Source organism: Artemia sp. Qi Xiang Cuo, chromosome 13 (genome assembly GCF_049724085.1).
Source record: "Artemia sp. Qi Xiang Cuo chromosome 13, ASM4972408v1, whole genome shotgun sequence".
Classification (NCBI taxonomy): domain Eukaryota; kingdom Metazoa; phylum Arthropoda; class Branchiopoda; order Anostraca; family Artemiidae; genus Artemia; species Artemia sp. Qi Xiang Cuo.
The window spans coordinates 31,628,703-31,643,684 of record NC_142806.1 but is presented as its reverse complement, the minus strand read 5'-3'; the positions used below and the strand labels follow the sequence as shown (position 1 = coordinate 31,643,684).

The following is a 14,982-nucleotide window of genomic DNA, read 5'->3' as shown; positions in this document are numbered from 1 at the left end:
GCCCTTTGGGAGCTTGGGGGACCTTTGAGGACCGAGGGCTTCCTTCGGGGTTGGGGTAGGGGGATTGGAACCCTTTGGGGTTGGGGTAGGGGGATCGGAACCCTTTGGGGTTGGGGTAGGGGACCTCACGACACTGTTAAAATACAACTTGTGTATTATAACGACCACAGAGTTTCACCCTTAAATTCTCTTCTAAAATAATCTTTTAAATCATCTTTTAAAATGTCTCTAACTGTTTCGCCGAAATAATTCCCTAAAATGGCTAAAACGGTTTCGCCCAAATAATCACTAAACGTAATTTCAGCGTGTTCCTTTTGTTTTGGCATCTCTGCGCTGACACATTTCAAATTATTTAGAAACCTGATTCCCGCGCTAAAACAATTCATCGCTAAGATTTAAACATTCGCTCGGAGACGGTTCTCTTTAGAAACAACAAATTAATTCCCCTTTCGTGAATCTATTCTCTTTAGAAACAACAAATTAATTCCCCTTTCATGTCAATCAATCAATCATGACTTCATTTGTCATGTGTGATCTAAACTTTGCCCAGGAAACATTCTCTTTTGAAATACATCAACTTGACGTCATCTGTCAGACATTAATTAACTTTGCCCGGAAACAATTTGATTAATGACTCAATAATCCATGAAAGTAAGAAAGTTCCTGTTTTTCCATTCTCACTGACAAAATCCATAAAAACAGACATAAATGTGAGAAAGTTCCTGTTTTTTCATTCTCACTGACAAAATCCATAAAACAGACATAAAAGTGAGAAAATTCCTGTTTTTCAATTGAAAAAAATACTGTTTTTTCATTCTCACTGACAAAAACCATAAACCACGTGGTTCTATGCCCATATTTGGTGTAGGGTCACGAGTTATTAGGGCTTCTCTACTACCAACATCCAGGATTACAGTAAACAGTAATATACTCACAAAAAAAGTAAGGTTTTCTATTCGATTCGAACGAAGCGTGAATTCTTGACTAAAGGTTTGATTTTGCTTCATGACAATGTACACCCACATGTGGCACTGCTAACTGAATCACTACAAAAACTAGAGTGGGAAATCCTTCCATATCCCCCCTATAACCCTGACCTCACCCCATTAGACTTGCATTTGTTTGGACTCCTTAAAGAAGCCCTACACGGGAAATATTTACGATCAAATAACGAATTAAATATCAGGTGCAAAAATCGCTTCGAGATCAACCCAAGGAATTTTATGCCAGAGACATACACAAATTAAAAGAACGATGCACAAACTGTATAAATATTTCTGGCAATTATGATGAAAAGTAACCAAAGTTTTGTCTTGATTAAATAAATCATTTCTGAGGTACGACGGTATATCTCGTTATTTATTGAATGACCCTTGCATTTTTTCTTTATTCTAAGTTAGCCTCTCGCTAGATTTTCAAACTTTTGACAATTTCAAGGTCCCCTATCAATTTTTACCAAATTTGAAGAATTCCCTGTGGTGCGGGGAAAATTTGCTAATGGGCCCTATGTCTTTGAGACGGCCAACCAACGCTGAGGATCACAAAGGTATCATATGGTCTTAAGAATGGAAAAAAAACACAACAAATGATGGCCAAGGTCATTGGTACAAAATGCCCCTTCCGTTTCAGATAATATTTAAAAGTACTTTTACCACTGTTTACCCTCTGTTCAACCGTTTGTAGGCTACGTTCATACGAATGTCGTAGTCTATAGGTAATAGCGATTGACAGAAATATATTTCAAAGCTCCTTGCCCCAAAGATCGACGCAATCTCTTTATGGAGCAAAATATCTCTCGTGATTTCTTTCGCCCTCTCTCTTTTTTCCTTTGTTTCTCTATATTTCTCAAACTATTAGATTGAGATTGTCCACTCCAAGCTTATGCTGTCTGCCATAGTTTAGGCTGACCTTTTTTTAAATTCAGGCCTGATGGTCATCCAATGCAAATACTGGAACCAACTTAAAGCACCAGTAAAAAAATTGGACTTAACAGTTTTATGAATTCAATGAAATACAAACATTTCAAGTTTTTTGTTTTTGTTTTAGCAATGGTAGCAGAATTGGAATGTATTCGAAGCTCAGCACAGTCGGATAACAGAACCAAATGTAGAAGCTACACTACTAATGCTGTTGACTACACTTGTGATGATTTGAAAAAGACGAAACTACTTAGTCGATTCAGCACCTTCGACCAGAGTCATCAACAAGCTACACCAGGATTTGAATATTTGATTATACATTTTCTTCAATCGTATAATACAGTCAGTGTAACTGTGGAACAGGCTGTCTTTGAAAAAATTTTTCCAGAAGTTTCATATCACTCAGAAAACCATGGCCATAAACTACTTGTGAAACAGCCTCTTGATGGTTTAGATCATATTAATATCATTGGGCGTATTCTTAGTGACGGCTTCCGTATGACTGGAAGACCAGAATATTCTGAGAATGGAAATTGTGTGGAATATTTGTTTGTGAAAATGAGTGATTAAAATCTGACAGGAAACTTTAATTTAGAAAAAAGGGCCAATTTCGAAATATTTTCCTATAGACGCAGTCTTCCAGGAAAATTTCCCAAAAAATGGCTGCTTTCAATATCCATCTAGAAAGGAATATGAACGTTATCAGTGCATAAACAAGTGCATAAGCATTTTTACCGGTGCAAAAGCAAGGTCTTGTTTATTTAAAAAAAAAGTCCCAGCCAGAGAAATAAATTTTCCGCTCTGATTCGAAACAAAAGCGAACCGAAATTTCGTCCGTAAGATTACCACGTGACTTGAAATTCCTCTGCCGAATTGGCTCGTTTCAGAACCTCGCTTAAGTATTTGGACATGGAACTTATTAATTTGCAAGCTCAAACTTAAAATAAACTGAGCAAACTCCATTTTGAAACAATTCATATTAACACACTAGTCTATGTCAATTCACTTGAAAATCATTCATGATTGTGTAGGCTAGAGATTTTTAGTTTTGACGTCATTTTAGCCAGAATATGTTAATTAAAAGTAAAAACACATAGCCTGATTAAAATTATGCTATTGACTAATAATATTAAGAACTTCTTTTATTTCTCCCTTAGCATGCCAATTTATTATGACTACAGTATCTACACTCTAGAGAGGCGTGATAAAACTAAGCTTTGACTATTGACACTTGATAGGAGGATCTTGAAGAAAAACCCATAATTGCGTCTCTGAATGAGTCTTGCAATGAGCCTTGCAACAATTAAGCACTTAGCGTATGAGCCTGCTCCTCATTGATCGCTAAAACAGAAAAAAAGGAGATCAATAAAGATGATCATGATCAGATAATAAGTTTTCAAAGAGTTGGGTATTTTTCCGACATCACTTAATTTGGGAAAATCTTAAATATATTGCTTCGCTCCTCCTCTTTTGAGGTAAGAGGTCTGTCTTCTATTCTCAAAGATATTTTTCACCAACAGGGACTACCCCTCTTCATTGACAAGTATTCTAAGCGCTTAGTCAATATATATATATATATATATATATATATATATATATATATATATATATATATATATATATATATATATATATATATATATATATATATATATATATATATATATATATATATATATATATATATATATATATATATATATATATATATATATATATATATATATATATATTAATTAAAAATAAACTTTTTCCACAAAATAAGTTTTTCAAAGAAAAGTAAAGAACTCTATTAAACCAAAAATGAGCAAAAATGAAACCCAAAACGAACAGAAATAACAATAAATAACCGAGTCAAACTCAAAACGAGCACAAATTAACATGAGTTGGGCTTAAAACCACTATGCCTTCCCAAGGCAGGAACATAATTTGCACTTTACTGAAAAAATATAAATGTTTTTACTTTTATAACTTTAGTAAATCAAATAATATTAACATTTTGAATACTAAATATCAGTATATATATATATTAAATTGACAATGCACATTCATCTGTATTTTTTTTCAATGAGCCCTTTTCGGAGTTCCTACGACAACTCCTTCGATACGAAGTGCCCTGATCTAAAAAAAAAAATAATTATAATAAAATGTACCCACATCGATCTTTACTATAAGAATGTCAAGCCTTCCAAGAACTTTTGACTATTAAAAAGGCCACTAGGCCTTTCGATTTCCAATCGAATAAGCTCTTTTTGAGTTTCTACGACAACGCTTTCTATGAACACCTTATATGCCCCCAGGGCATAAATTACAACCCTTACCCTAAGGGCTGTGAAAGGGCTTGTCATTCTCAAAGACCTAATTTCCAGAACTTTCAACTACATTAAACAAAATGGATATCTCAAAATTTTGATTGGATGTGTTTGGGGAAATGATGGGCGTAAGAGGGGGTTAGTTGCTCTCCAATCACTTTCAACTATTAAAAAAGGTACTAGCCTTTCAATTTCCAATCAAATGAGCTCTTTTGAAGTTTCTACGACAACGCTTTCAATAAAAACCTTAAATGCCCCCAGGGCATAACTTGCAGCCCTTGCCCTGAGGGTTGGGGGGGGGGGGGGTTGTCATCCTCAAAGACCTAATTTCCAGGACGTTTCAGTAAATTGAACCAAATGGCTATCTGAAAATTTTGATTGGATGTCATTGAGTGAATTGTGGGCGTGAGAGGGGGGTTAGTTGCCCTCCAATCACTTTCAACTATTGAAAAATGCACTAGCCCTCCCAATTTCCAGTTAAATGAGCTCTTTTTGAAGTTTCTATAACAACGCTATGTATATAAACCTTATATGCCCCTAGGACATAACTCACAGCCCTTGCCCTGAGGGCTCTGGGTTTGGTCATCCTCAAATACAGAATTTCCAGAACTAACAACTACGTTCAACAAAATGGCTATCTCTAAACTTTAATTGAATGTGTATGGGGAAATGGTGGGCGTGAGATGGGGGTTAAATACTCTCCACTATTTTTCGACTATTAAAAAGGGCACACGCCCTTTCAATTTCCAATCAAATGACTTTCTTGTTGTCCAATCAGAGCCCTGAGTTGTTGTCCAATCAAACAACTTTCTATATATACCTTATATGCCCCCAGGACATAACTTACAACCCTTGCACTGAGGGCTCTGAGGGGGTTATCATCCTTAAAGACCTAGTTTCCAGAACTTTCAACTACGTTGAACAAAATGGATATTTCAAAATGGATAGGTTAGGGGAAATGGTGGGCGTGAGAGGGGGGTTAGTTGCCCTTCAATCACTTTCGATTATTAAAAAGGTTCTAGCCCTTTCAATTTTCATTTGAATTAGACTTTTTTGAAGTTTCTACAACATCACTTTCTATAAAAACCGTATATGCCCCCAGGGCATAACTTACAACGCTGGCCCTGAGGGATATGGGGGGGCATCCTTAAAAACCGAATTTCCAAAAATTTCAACTACTTTGAATAAAATGGCTATCTAAAAATTTTGATTGGATGTGTTTGGGGGTAAGGTGGGCGTGAGAGGGGGTTTAGTTGCCCTGAAATCGTTTTCGACTATTAAAAAGGGCACTTGCCCTTTGAATTTCCAATCGAATGAGACCTTCTTCAAGTTTCTACGACAAAGATTTCAATAAAACCTTATATGCCCCCAGGAAATAACTTATAACCCTTGCCCCGAAGACTGTGGGGGGAGTGTCCTGCTCAAAGGTATGATTTCCAGAACTTTCAAGTGCATGGAACAAAATGGCAATCTCAAAACTTTGATTGGATGTGTTTGGGGAAATGGTGGGTGTGGAAGGAGTGTTAGTGGCCTTCCAATAACTTTCGATTATTAAAAAGGGCACTAACCATTTCAATTTCCAATCGAATGAGCCCTTTTTGTAGTTTCTACGACAACGCTTTCTATAAAACCTTATATGCCCCTTGAGCATAACATACAACCCTTGCCCCGATGACTGTGGGGGTTGTCATCCTCAAAGACCTAATTTCCAGAACTTTTAACTACGTTGAACAAAATGGCTATCTCAAAACTTTGATTGGATGTGTTTGGGGAAAAGGTAAGCGTGAGAGGGGGGTTAGTTGCCCTCCAATCACTTTCGACTATTAAAAAGGTCCCTAGCCCTTTGAATTTCCAATCGAATGATCCTTTTTTGAAGTTTCTACGACAACGCCTTCTATAAAAACCTTATATGCCCCAAGGGCATAACTTAAAACCCTTGCTCTGAGGGCTGTGGGGGAGTGTCCTCCTCAAAAAATTAATTTATATATGGAGTGGCACCAGCCACTCCAATTTCCGATTGAATGAGCCCTTTTCGAAGTTTTTTCGACAACTTCTTCGATACGAAGTGCCCTGGTCCAAAGGAAAAATAATAAATAATACATTGTTCAAACATCGCTCTTATATGCCCCCAGGGCATAACTTAAAACCCTTGCCTGAGGGTTCTGGGGGAGTCTCCTCCTCAAAAATATAATTTCTATCTGGAAATCAACTACGCTGAACAAAATGGCTATCTCAAAATTTTGATTGGATGCGTTTGGGGAAATGGTGGTCGTGGAAGGGGTATTAGTTGCCTTCCAATCACTTTCGACTATCAAAAAGTTCAATAGCCATTTCAATTTCCAATCGAATGAGCCCTATTCGAAGTTTCTACGACAACTTCTTCGATACGAAGTGCCCTGCTCTAAAGGAAAAAATTAATAAATAATACATTGTGCCAACATCGGTCTTATATACCCTAAGGGTATATTTTAAAGCCCTTGCCCTGAGAGTTGTGGTGGAGTGACCTCTTCAAAAATATATTTGCTATGTAGAAATCAACTACGATGAACAAAATGGATATCTCAAAATTTTGATTGGATGTGTTTGGGTAAATGGTGGCCATGGAAGGGGTGTTAGTTGCCTTCCAATCACTTTCGACTATTAAAAAGGGCACAGGCCACTCCAATTTCCAATCGAATGAGCCCTTTCGAAGTTTCTACGACAACTCTTTCGATACCAAGTGCCCGGGTATGGAAAAAAAATGATAATAAATAATACATTCTGCCAACATCGTATATATATATATATCGTATATATATATATATATATATATATATATATATATATATATATATATATATATATATATATATATATATATATATATATATATATATATATATATATATATATATATATATATATATATATATATATATATATATATATATATATATATATATATATATATATATATATATATATATATATATATATATATATATATATATATATATATATATATATATATATATATATATATATATGTTTTGGTTGACCTTCGTTTGGATGTGGAATCACTGAATGATGAAGTTTTTAATATTCAGTTGTCTGACCACCCACCGATTAAGTTAAGCTTAGGCCTTGAGTCTAGAGTTAATGAATATAGTTCTTTGCAGTTTAGGTATACTTCACCAAGTAGACAGCTAAAGAGAGAGTGGAGTGAGAGCGAACAGAATTCATTAAGCGCTATATTTAGTAAAGAGCAGGTTTGTCAGAGACTAGAGCAGCTAAGGTTAAGTAGTGATTCTAGTGATGAATTAGATGCTACTTTTAATACGTTATTACTGGAGCTATAAGCGCCAGTATTGAGTTTATTAAAACCAGTTAGTGAAAGTTTTTATGACCTTGAATGTTTAAGTAGTAAAAATTTGTTTGCAGAGGCCCTAAATCGGGTAAAGCAAGCTAGAGGTGAGGTTGGGATAGCAGCACTATTGGTTAGGCTTCGCGAGGTTGGGAGAAGTCATACAAGATTAATTAAAGTAAAGAAAAGAGATTTAGATAAACGTCAAAATGACAAAATGAGTCATTTTTACCTGGAGAATAATATGAGGGAATTTTGAAGAAGGGTAAACCAAAAACAAAGAAAAGCGCTAGAGGGAATCCCGGATCCAAATAGCTGGCCAGAACATTTCGCAAGTAAAGAAGAAGGAGATCTAAGTAAGTGGTGTGATGACGAATTTGGGAATATTTGGGAGGAATATAATTACCCTATGAGGGAGGAAGATTATTCGTTAACAGAGGAGGTAGATATTAAGGAGGTTGCAAATGTGTTAAGGAAATTGGATGCAGGAACAGCTCTTGGAATTGATGGAATTCCAACTGGTTTATATAAAAAGTTTTCAAGTTTATTTATGGCAATATTTATACTGCTGTTTAATAGTGTGCTTCCATCAGGAATTTGGGTTTAAGGATGGAAGACGTCTTTAATTTTACCTTTATTTAAAAAAGGGGATCCGAGGTTGCATTGCAACTATAGGCCTATAGCTCTGGTACCATGTTTAAGTAAGATTCTAGAGAAATTAATTGATAATAGGCTAACTAATTGGTTAAAGAAGAATCGAATAATTCGTGAGGAACAAGGCGGATTCAGGGAAGGATATAGCACAGTTGACAGGGTATTTGTACTTAAGGCGTTGATAGAAAAGTATAGTAGAGGTAAGAGTAATTTATTGGTAGCTTTCGTAGATTTTGAGAGAGCAATCGATAGTGTTGATAGAATTTTGTTGTGCGTAGAATTGTTGAGGATAGGACTGCCCCGTATTTTTGTTCGACTAGTGTGATGTGTATAGGCTAACAAGAGGAATGGTTAAAGTAGCAGGGAAAGGGTTTTCGGATTTATTTAGTTGCGAGGTAGGAGTTAAACAGGGTAGCACCTTGTCATCGAGGCTATGTTATTTATATATTAATGATATTGTTGATTTTTTCGAGGAAAAATGGGCGCCAACAGTAAGTTTAGGAAATTTAGCTTTGTCTCTGTTGTTATTTGCGGATGATGCGGCACTGATAGCTAGAAGCGCCGAAGATTTGCAAATATTGTGGAACATATTAGATGTTTATTCGGAAAAAAAGAAAATGAAGTTAAATATCCAAAAGACTGAAATTGTAGTTTTTAGGACAAATAAAAATAATGATAAATTTTTATTTAAGGGTATTGAGTTGAAAAAAAGTACAACTTTAAAGTATGTAGGGTTTGTATTAAATCATAAAGGAAATTTGAAGGATCATGTGAAAGAAATGGTGGGAAGAGGTAAAGTGGTTTCTTCAGCAGTTTTAAGGAATTCAGTTTTAAATGAAATTAAAAGTATTAAAATGCATAAATATTTATTTCAATCGAAAATTCGCCCTACTATTCATTATGGTGTGGACCTTTGAGGATATTAGGTGATCCCGCAATTAGAAATGGTTCAACTACAATATTATGAAAGATTGGTTAGGGTACATGCTACAACTCATGCACAGGCTCTTAAGGGAGATCTAGGTTTGTTTTTGCTGCATAAAAAAAGGTTTATACAAGTAGTAAAATTTTACTTGAAAATTATCCAACTACCAGATGAGAGGCTTATGAAAGCCGCATATTTTGAATTATTGCAGCAAGGTAGAAAAAGATCGTGGTCGTTCCTTGTTAAAGCCCTCCTTGATAAAGCCGGACTTTCATACGCTTGGAATGAAGGTCTTGGTCCAACAGGCGATCCAGAGGAAATTTATCGGAAGCTAAAACATCTTAAGAAGGATCAAGAGATCCAACTCTGGCATGAACAAAATCGAAAATCTGAAACGTTGCGCCAGTATCCTAAGATAAAGAGTCTTTTTGACTAGAATATTGTTTTAAGCTGAATTTGCCACCGGAAAACTTGCGTCTGTGGTTCCAGGTCCGAACAAATGGTTTGCCCTTAAAAAGTAGATTGAAAGTATTTGAAAGAAATGCTCAGGACCCGAAATCATTTAATACTTGCTCTTTATGTGGTATAGAGGAAGAAAATTTGCTCCATTTTTTGAAGGTGTGCCAGGGGCTTTCATATTTGAGATTGAAGTATTTAGGTTATGGGGAAGTGTTTATTCCTTGTGATCCTTAAATCTTCATCCCGGGAGACGATTAAAGCAGTGACTGGATTCTAGCAGTGACTATATATATATATATATATATATATATATATATATATATATATATATATATATATATATATATATATATATATATATATATATATATATATATATATACATATATAGATTTATCTATATATATATATATCTATATATCCATATTATAAGATTTAATGGGAATTTATATAAACAAACTGTAGGTATTCCTATGGGTGGGAATGCGAGTCCATTCATAGCAGACCTGTTTTTAAGTCAATTAGAATACGAATATATGATAAATAAAAATAGTCCAAGCAATGTAAAATATAACCTTTCAAATAATAAAAGATATCTGGACGATCTCTTAGTAATAAATTGTGCAGAGTTTATGGAGATTTCAAAAAATATTTATCCACAAGAGTTAATTCTTGAGCCTAGCTATGGGATGGGACACTCCGACCATTTCTTGGATTTAAATATTAATATTTCAAATAATAATAAATTAGTTTTTAAATTATATAATAAAACGGATGATTTTAATTTTGAAGTAATTAATTTTCCATTCCTTGAAAGTAATATACATTCAAATATTACTTATTCGGTTTATTATTCCCAATTATTTAGGTATGCAAAAATATGCAGTAATTACACAGATTTTAAAAATAGATGTAAAAAGCTGAGCGAAAAACTGATCTCAAGAGGTTTTTCTGGCAAAAAAATTAGTTGGCAATTCAAAAAATTTAGTTTTATGTATCATGAACTTTTAAGTAAATATACAAAAAATTGTCAAGAAATACTGAATGATATTTTAATATAATTTCTCTTGCGCTTTTCTTTTTTGGAATTTTGAGTTTGTAGATGTTTTCAAACAAGCTTAAGGATCTTTAAATTGGTAATTGGTTCCAGATACCCATAAAAGACACATCTGGAATAGTCTTCATTTGTTCCAGAATGGTCTCTGCTCAGTGACCTCTGGGATTTTATTAAGGAAACGTTGAAACACTTTTTGTATGTATTTTTTAATAGCTTGACTAGTATGCATATATTTCACAGGTTTTACCTGACATAGGGTTACCATATAAATCTTATGGTAGAGGCTCCACCGTGCCGGGTAAAGAAAGTAAAGCCTCGAAACCCGTTAAGGCCGGTGGTATTTCTTCTGATGAGCCCTAAATGGAAGGTTCTACTTGGAGATATTTTGCTAGATTTAAGGTGCTTTTGCTTGTAAATTTACAACTACTTACATTTATTGATGACGACTTTGCATGAATTTGGATATTTCTATTTGGTTGACGGTTCGGGTATACTGTTTGGTCCTAGGTAGTTGGATAGATGGGTAAGGTGAAAGCCTCGTTCAGGTGCACATTTGTCTCAATTGCTGGATTAGGACGACAGTTTTTTTTTTTTTTTTTTTTTTTTTTTTGCCAAGTAATTACCTCTTAAACATAATATATATATATATATATATATATATATATATATATATATATATATATATATATATATATATATATATATATATATATATATATATATATATGTATATAGTGCCGGCACTCTGCACGCGGCAGGAAATCCATTTATATATGTATTCTCATTGTCACTTGTCTTCTAAACGCAGACAATTTGAGCCTTTTCTTGATTAAATAAAAAAAACAAGTTTTTTAAACTGAAAGTAAGGAGCGACATTAAAGCTTAAAACGAACAGAAATTATTCCGTATATGAAAGGGGCTGTCCCCTCCTCAACGCCTCGCTCTTTACGCTAAAGTTTTTGTATTGTTTAAAAAAAAATAGAGTTGTGAGAAAGTCAAACTTTAGCGTAAAGAGCAAGCCGTTGAGGACGGGACAGCCCCTTTCATATACGGAATAATTTCTGTTCGTTTTAAGTTTTAATGTCACTCCTTACTTTCAGTTAAAAAAAAACTTGTTTTTTTTAATTTAATTTTTGAAAGTTTTTGAATAAATGCAGGTTTTGATCTTGGTTCACCGTACATGAATAATTAAAACAAAATTTTCATATTAATTTACTTTTATTTGGTTAAATGACTTTCTCGAAACTTGTTTCATTTTATTTACGAACGTTTTTATTAGTAATAAATATACGTAACTTACGAATTAACTTACGTAACGAACTTCTATATTCATATTATTTTAATACGTATATTAGGGGGTTCGCCCCCTAGTCAATACCTGGCTCTTTAAGCGAAAGTTCAAATTTTGTTCCAATTCTTTAAAAATGACCGCTTAATCACAAAGCCCGTTAATTAGAATAAATAGCTCTTATGAAAGTACTGAAAAATCTTTGGCTTAAAGAGTGAGGTATTGACTAGGGGGTGAACAGTAGAACCCTATCATGAGGTCCCACGAGTCACCCCTGCTGCCATCTACAATTTAGTTTAATTATGACGGGACATAATTTATTCAAGGATTATCGATCGAGTCTAATGGGGGTCAAGGTCAATCGATCTGTTGTTGTTGTTTGGCCACGTGTAATGACATGAGGGGTGATTTACATAATCGATGGGGGACTTATTGATTCACGTCTGGGGGGAATTATGAAACAATATGGTCAGAGAGGCCCTAGGGAGAAAGATTACGTAATCGCTCATTGACCTCTTTTTCCAAGATCGATTTATTTTATGTTTTTCTCGGATGTCTACAACAAATCATGTATGTTTTATGGTTTTTGTCAGTGAGAATTTGAAAAACAGGAACTCTGTCACATTTATGGATGTCAACAGCAATTCATGTCTGTTGTATGGTTTTCTCACTGAGAATGAAAAAACAGGAATTTTTTCACTTGGAAAACCATAAACCACGTGGTCCTGTCACGAGTAGCACCTGTGAACTTGATTTACATAATCGCTAGGGAAAATTATTGATTCACGAAGGGGAGAATTAAGAAACATTAAGGCTTCTTTAATCTTAGGTCTGAGGCATAAACGTTCTTTAGGTCAGAGAGAAAAATTAATATTCTATTTTTAAATAGGGCTTCATCGATCTTTCAGGAATTATAATTGACATCACTTGTTATCTTGGAATTATGCGGGAGTCTAAAGAGATAGAAATTCTATTTTTAAATACGGCTTCAAGGAGCTTTAAGTCTGATAGATAAATAGATATTCTAACGAAACCCTAATAGTTTAGCTAGGAAAATTTATGAGATTAAGAGATAAACGTAGGAAAGGGCTTCCTAGAAATTTGAAATGCGTTAGCGCAGAGATGCCAAACAAAAGGAACACGCTAAAATTACGTTTAGGGATTATTTGGGCGAAACCGTTTTATCCATTTTATGGGATTATTTCGGCGAAACAGTTAGAGACATTTTGAAAGAAGATTTTAGGAAAGGTTTTAGAAGAGAATTTGAGGGTGAAACTCTGTGGTCGTTATAATACACAAGTTCCATTTGAACAGTGTTGTGAGGTCCTCTACCCCGACCCCAAAGGGTTCCGATCCCCACCCCAACCCCGAAGGAAGCCCCCGGTACTCAACGGCCCCCCAAGCTCCCATAGAGCCCCAACCCCCCAAACGCCCTCCTCAGACCCTCAAAGGCCCTCCTCTGGTCCTCAAAGGGCCCCCGGACCCCCAAAGGGCACCTCGGACCCCAAAGGCCCTCCCCCCGGTCCTCAAAGGGCCCCCCTGGCCCCAAAGGGCCCCCTCCCTCTTCCTCCCTCCTCCCCCTCCCCTCCTCCTCCTCCTCCTCCTCCTCCTCCTCCTCCTCCTCCTCCTCCTCCCACCTCCTCCTCCACCTCCTCCTCCTCCCCTCCTCCCCTCCTCCTCCTCCTCCCACCTCCTCCCCCTCCCCTCCTCCCTCCCCTTCCCTCCCCCATTTTTTATACTTTTTTTGTGCATTGAGACACAGAACGACCCTCTCCCCCCGGACCCTCCCCCCCTCCAAAGGTCTGATTTTTCAAAGCTCATTTTGAATTTCCTTCGTTGAAATGCAAGAGTTTAAATACTTTCTTGAATTTTTTAACATGGTATTTTTCTACCTTTTTTACGTATCTTAAAATGAAATGAAATATGATTACGGCTCTACCAATCGTACTCTGTGCTTGTTCATGGACACGACGCGGCTTTTCCACTGATACTCTATGGTAGGTTATCGACACGAGCGAATTTATTGCATCCATTAAATCAGTATTTTTTCGCAGTGGAAGGATCAACACTCAATTCATATCTGTAAAAAGTGAAGATGAATTATTCGAGGTAAGTATGTGCACATGAAAAAATCATCGTCGTGTTGAACGCTGACAAGGAGAAATACCTGAACTATGAAACGAGTGCAAGCGGTAACACTATTGGATATGTATACATGTGTTGTCATGACAGTGAGAAATTAGATTTCATTGGACTATCGAAATCATTCAAAATTGCTCAAGGTGGATATGCGAGAGTGAGAGCACCAGAGATGATAGTGCTAAAGGAGAATGCCAACCTAAAAATAATTGTCGATGATCGGGGACAACTTCTAGCTTATGGTTCTGGTAGCACGATACTTATTGATATATCATTTTCCCATCATTCTGATATTACTATTCAAATGAAATCAATGAAGAAAGGAAATGTCTACTGCTGCACTAGTGTAATAAATCATATCATGTCTATCTGGCAGAACTGCTATTTATGTAAAAATAATGTGAGATTAGACTGTGAAATTGCAGGCAGAATAAAAAGGACATTAGCAAACAGTATAATCAATAAATATAAAGATGAATTGACGGAAAGTGACGCGCAAGTGTACTAATAATGTATAATAATGTATTTAACATATTTGTATATCAATATTCTACATGCTCTTATTTCATTAAAAATATGTTATACATTATTTTTTTAAGTGTTCACTATTTTTAGGGTATGCTAGAACGTCAAACGTTCAGAATATCTATTAAAAAGGTCAGATATGTAAGAAAAATAATTTTAGAGATAATGATTCTTCTAGCAGGTTCAATGTTTCATAGAAGATAGAAAAGTTCAAGATCTCTTCTGAATTTTACCAAAGAACACAATTCAATTCTAATTTCACCAGAGAAAATAAAAATCTTCCACTTAAGTTCTTTATTTCACAAAGACATAAAGAATTTAAAGTTCACTTCTAAATTTTTCCGTAGAAGATAGGAAAAGT

The 14,982-nt window shown here is 35.3% G+C and overlaps 1 protein-coding gene across 1 annotated transcript; it reads left to right on the top strand.

The window, feature by feature from the left end:
* The first annotated feature begins 2,048 nt into the window (after positions 1 to 2,048).
* LOC148945192 (uncharacterized) lies at positions 2,049 to 2,973 on the top strand. Its single transcript, XM_089099307.1, has one exon. The coding sequence runs from the start codon at positions 2,049 to 2,051 to the stop codon at positions 2,487 to 2,489; it is 441 nt and encodes a 146-aa protein (XP_088955433.1). The 3' UTR covers positions 2,490 to 2,973.
* Positions 2,974 to 14,982: the final 12,009 nt, after the last annotated feature.

Bases quoted from the DNA above. Each gene is read 5' to 3' on its own strand.
- LOC148945192 (XM_089099307.1), top strand. From the start codon at position 2,049: ATGGTAGCAGAATTGGAATGTATTCGAAGCTCAGCACAGTCGGATAAC.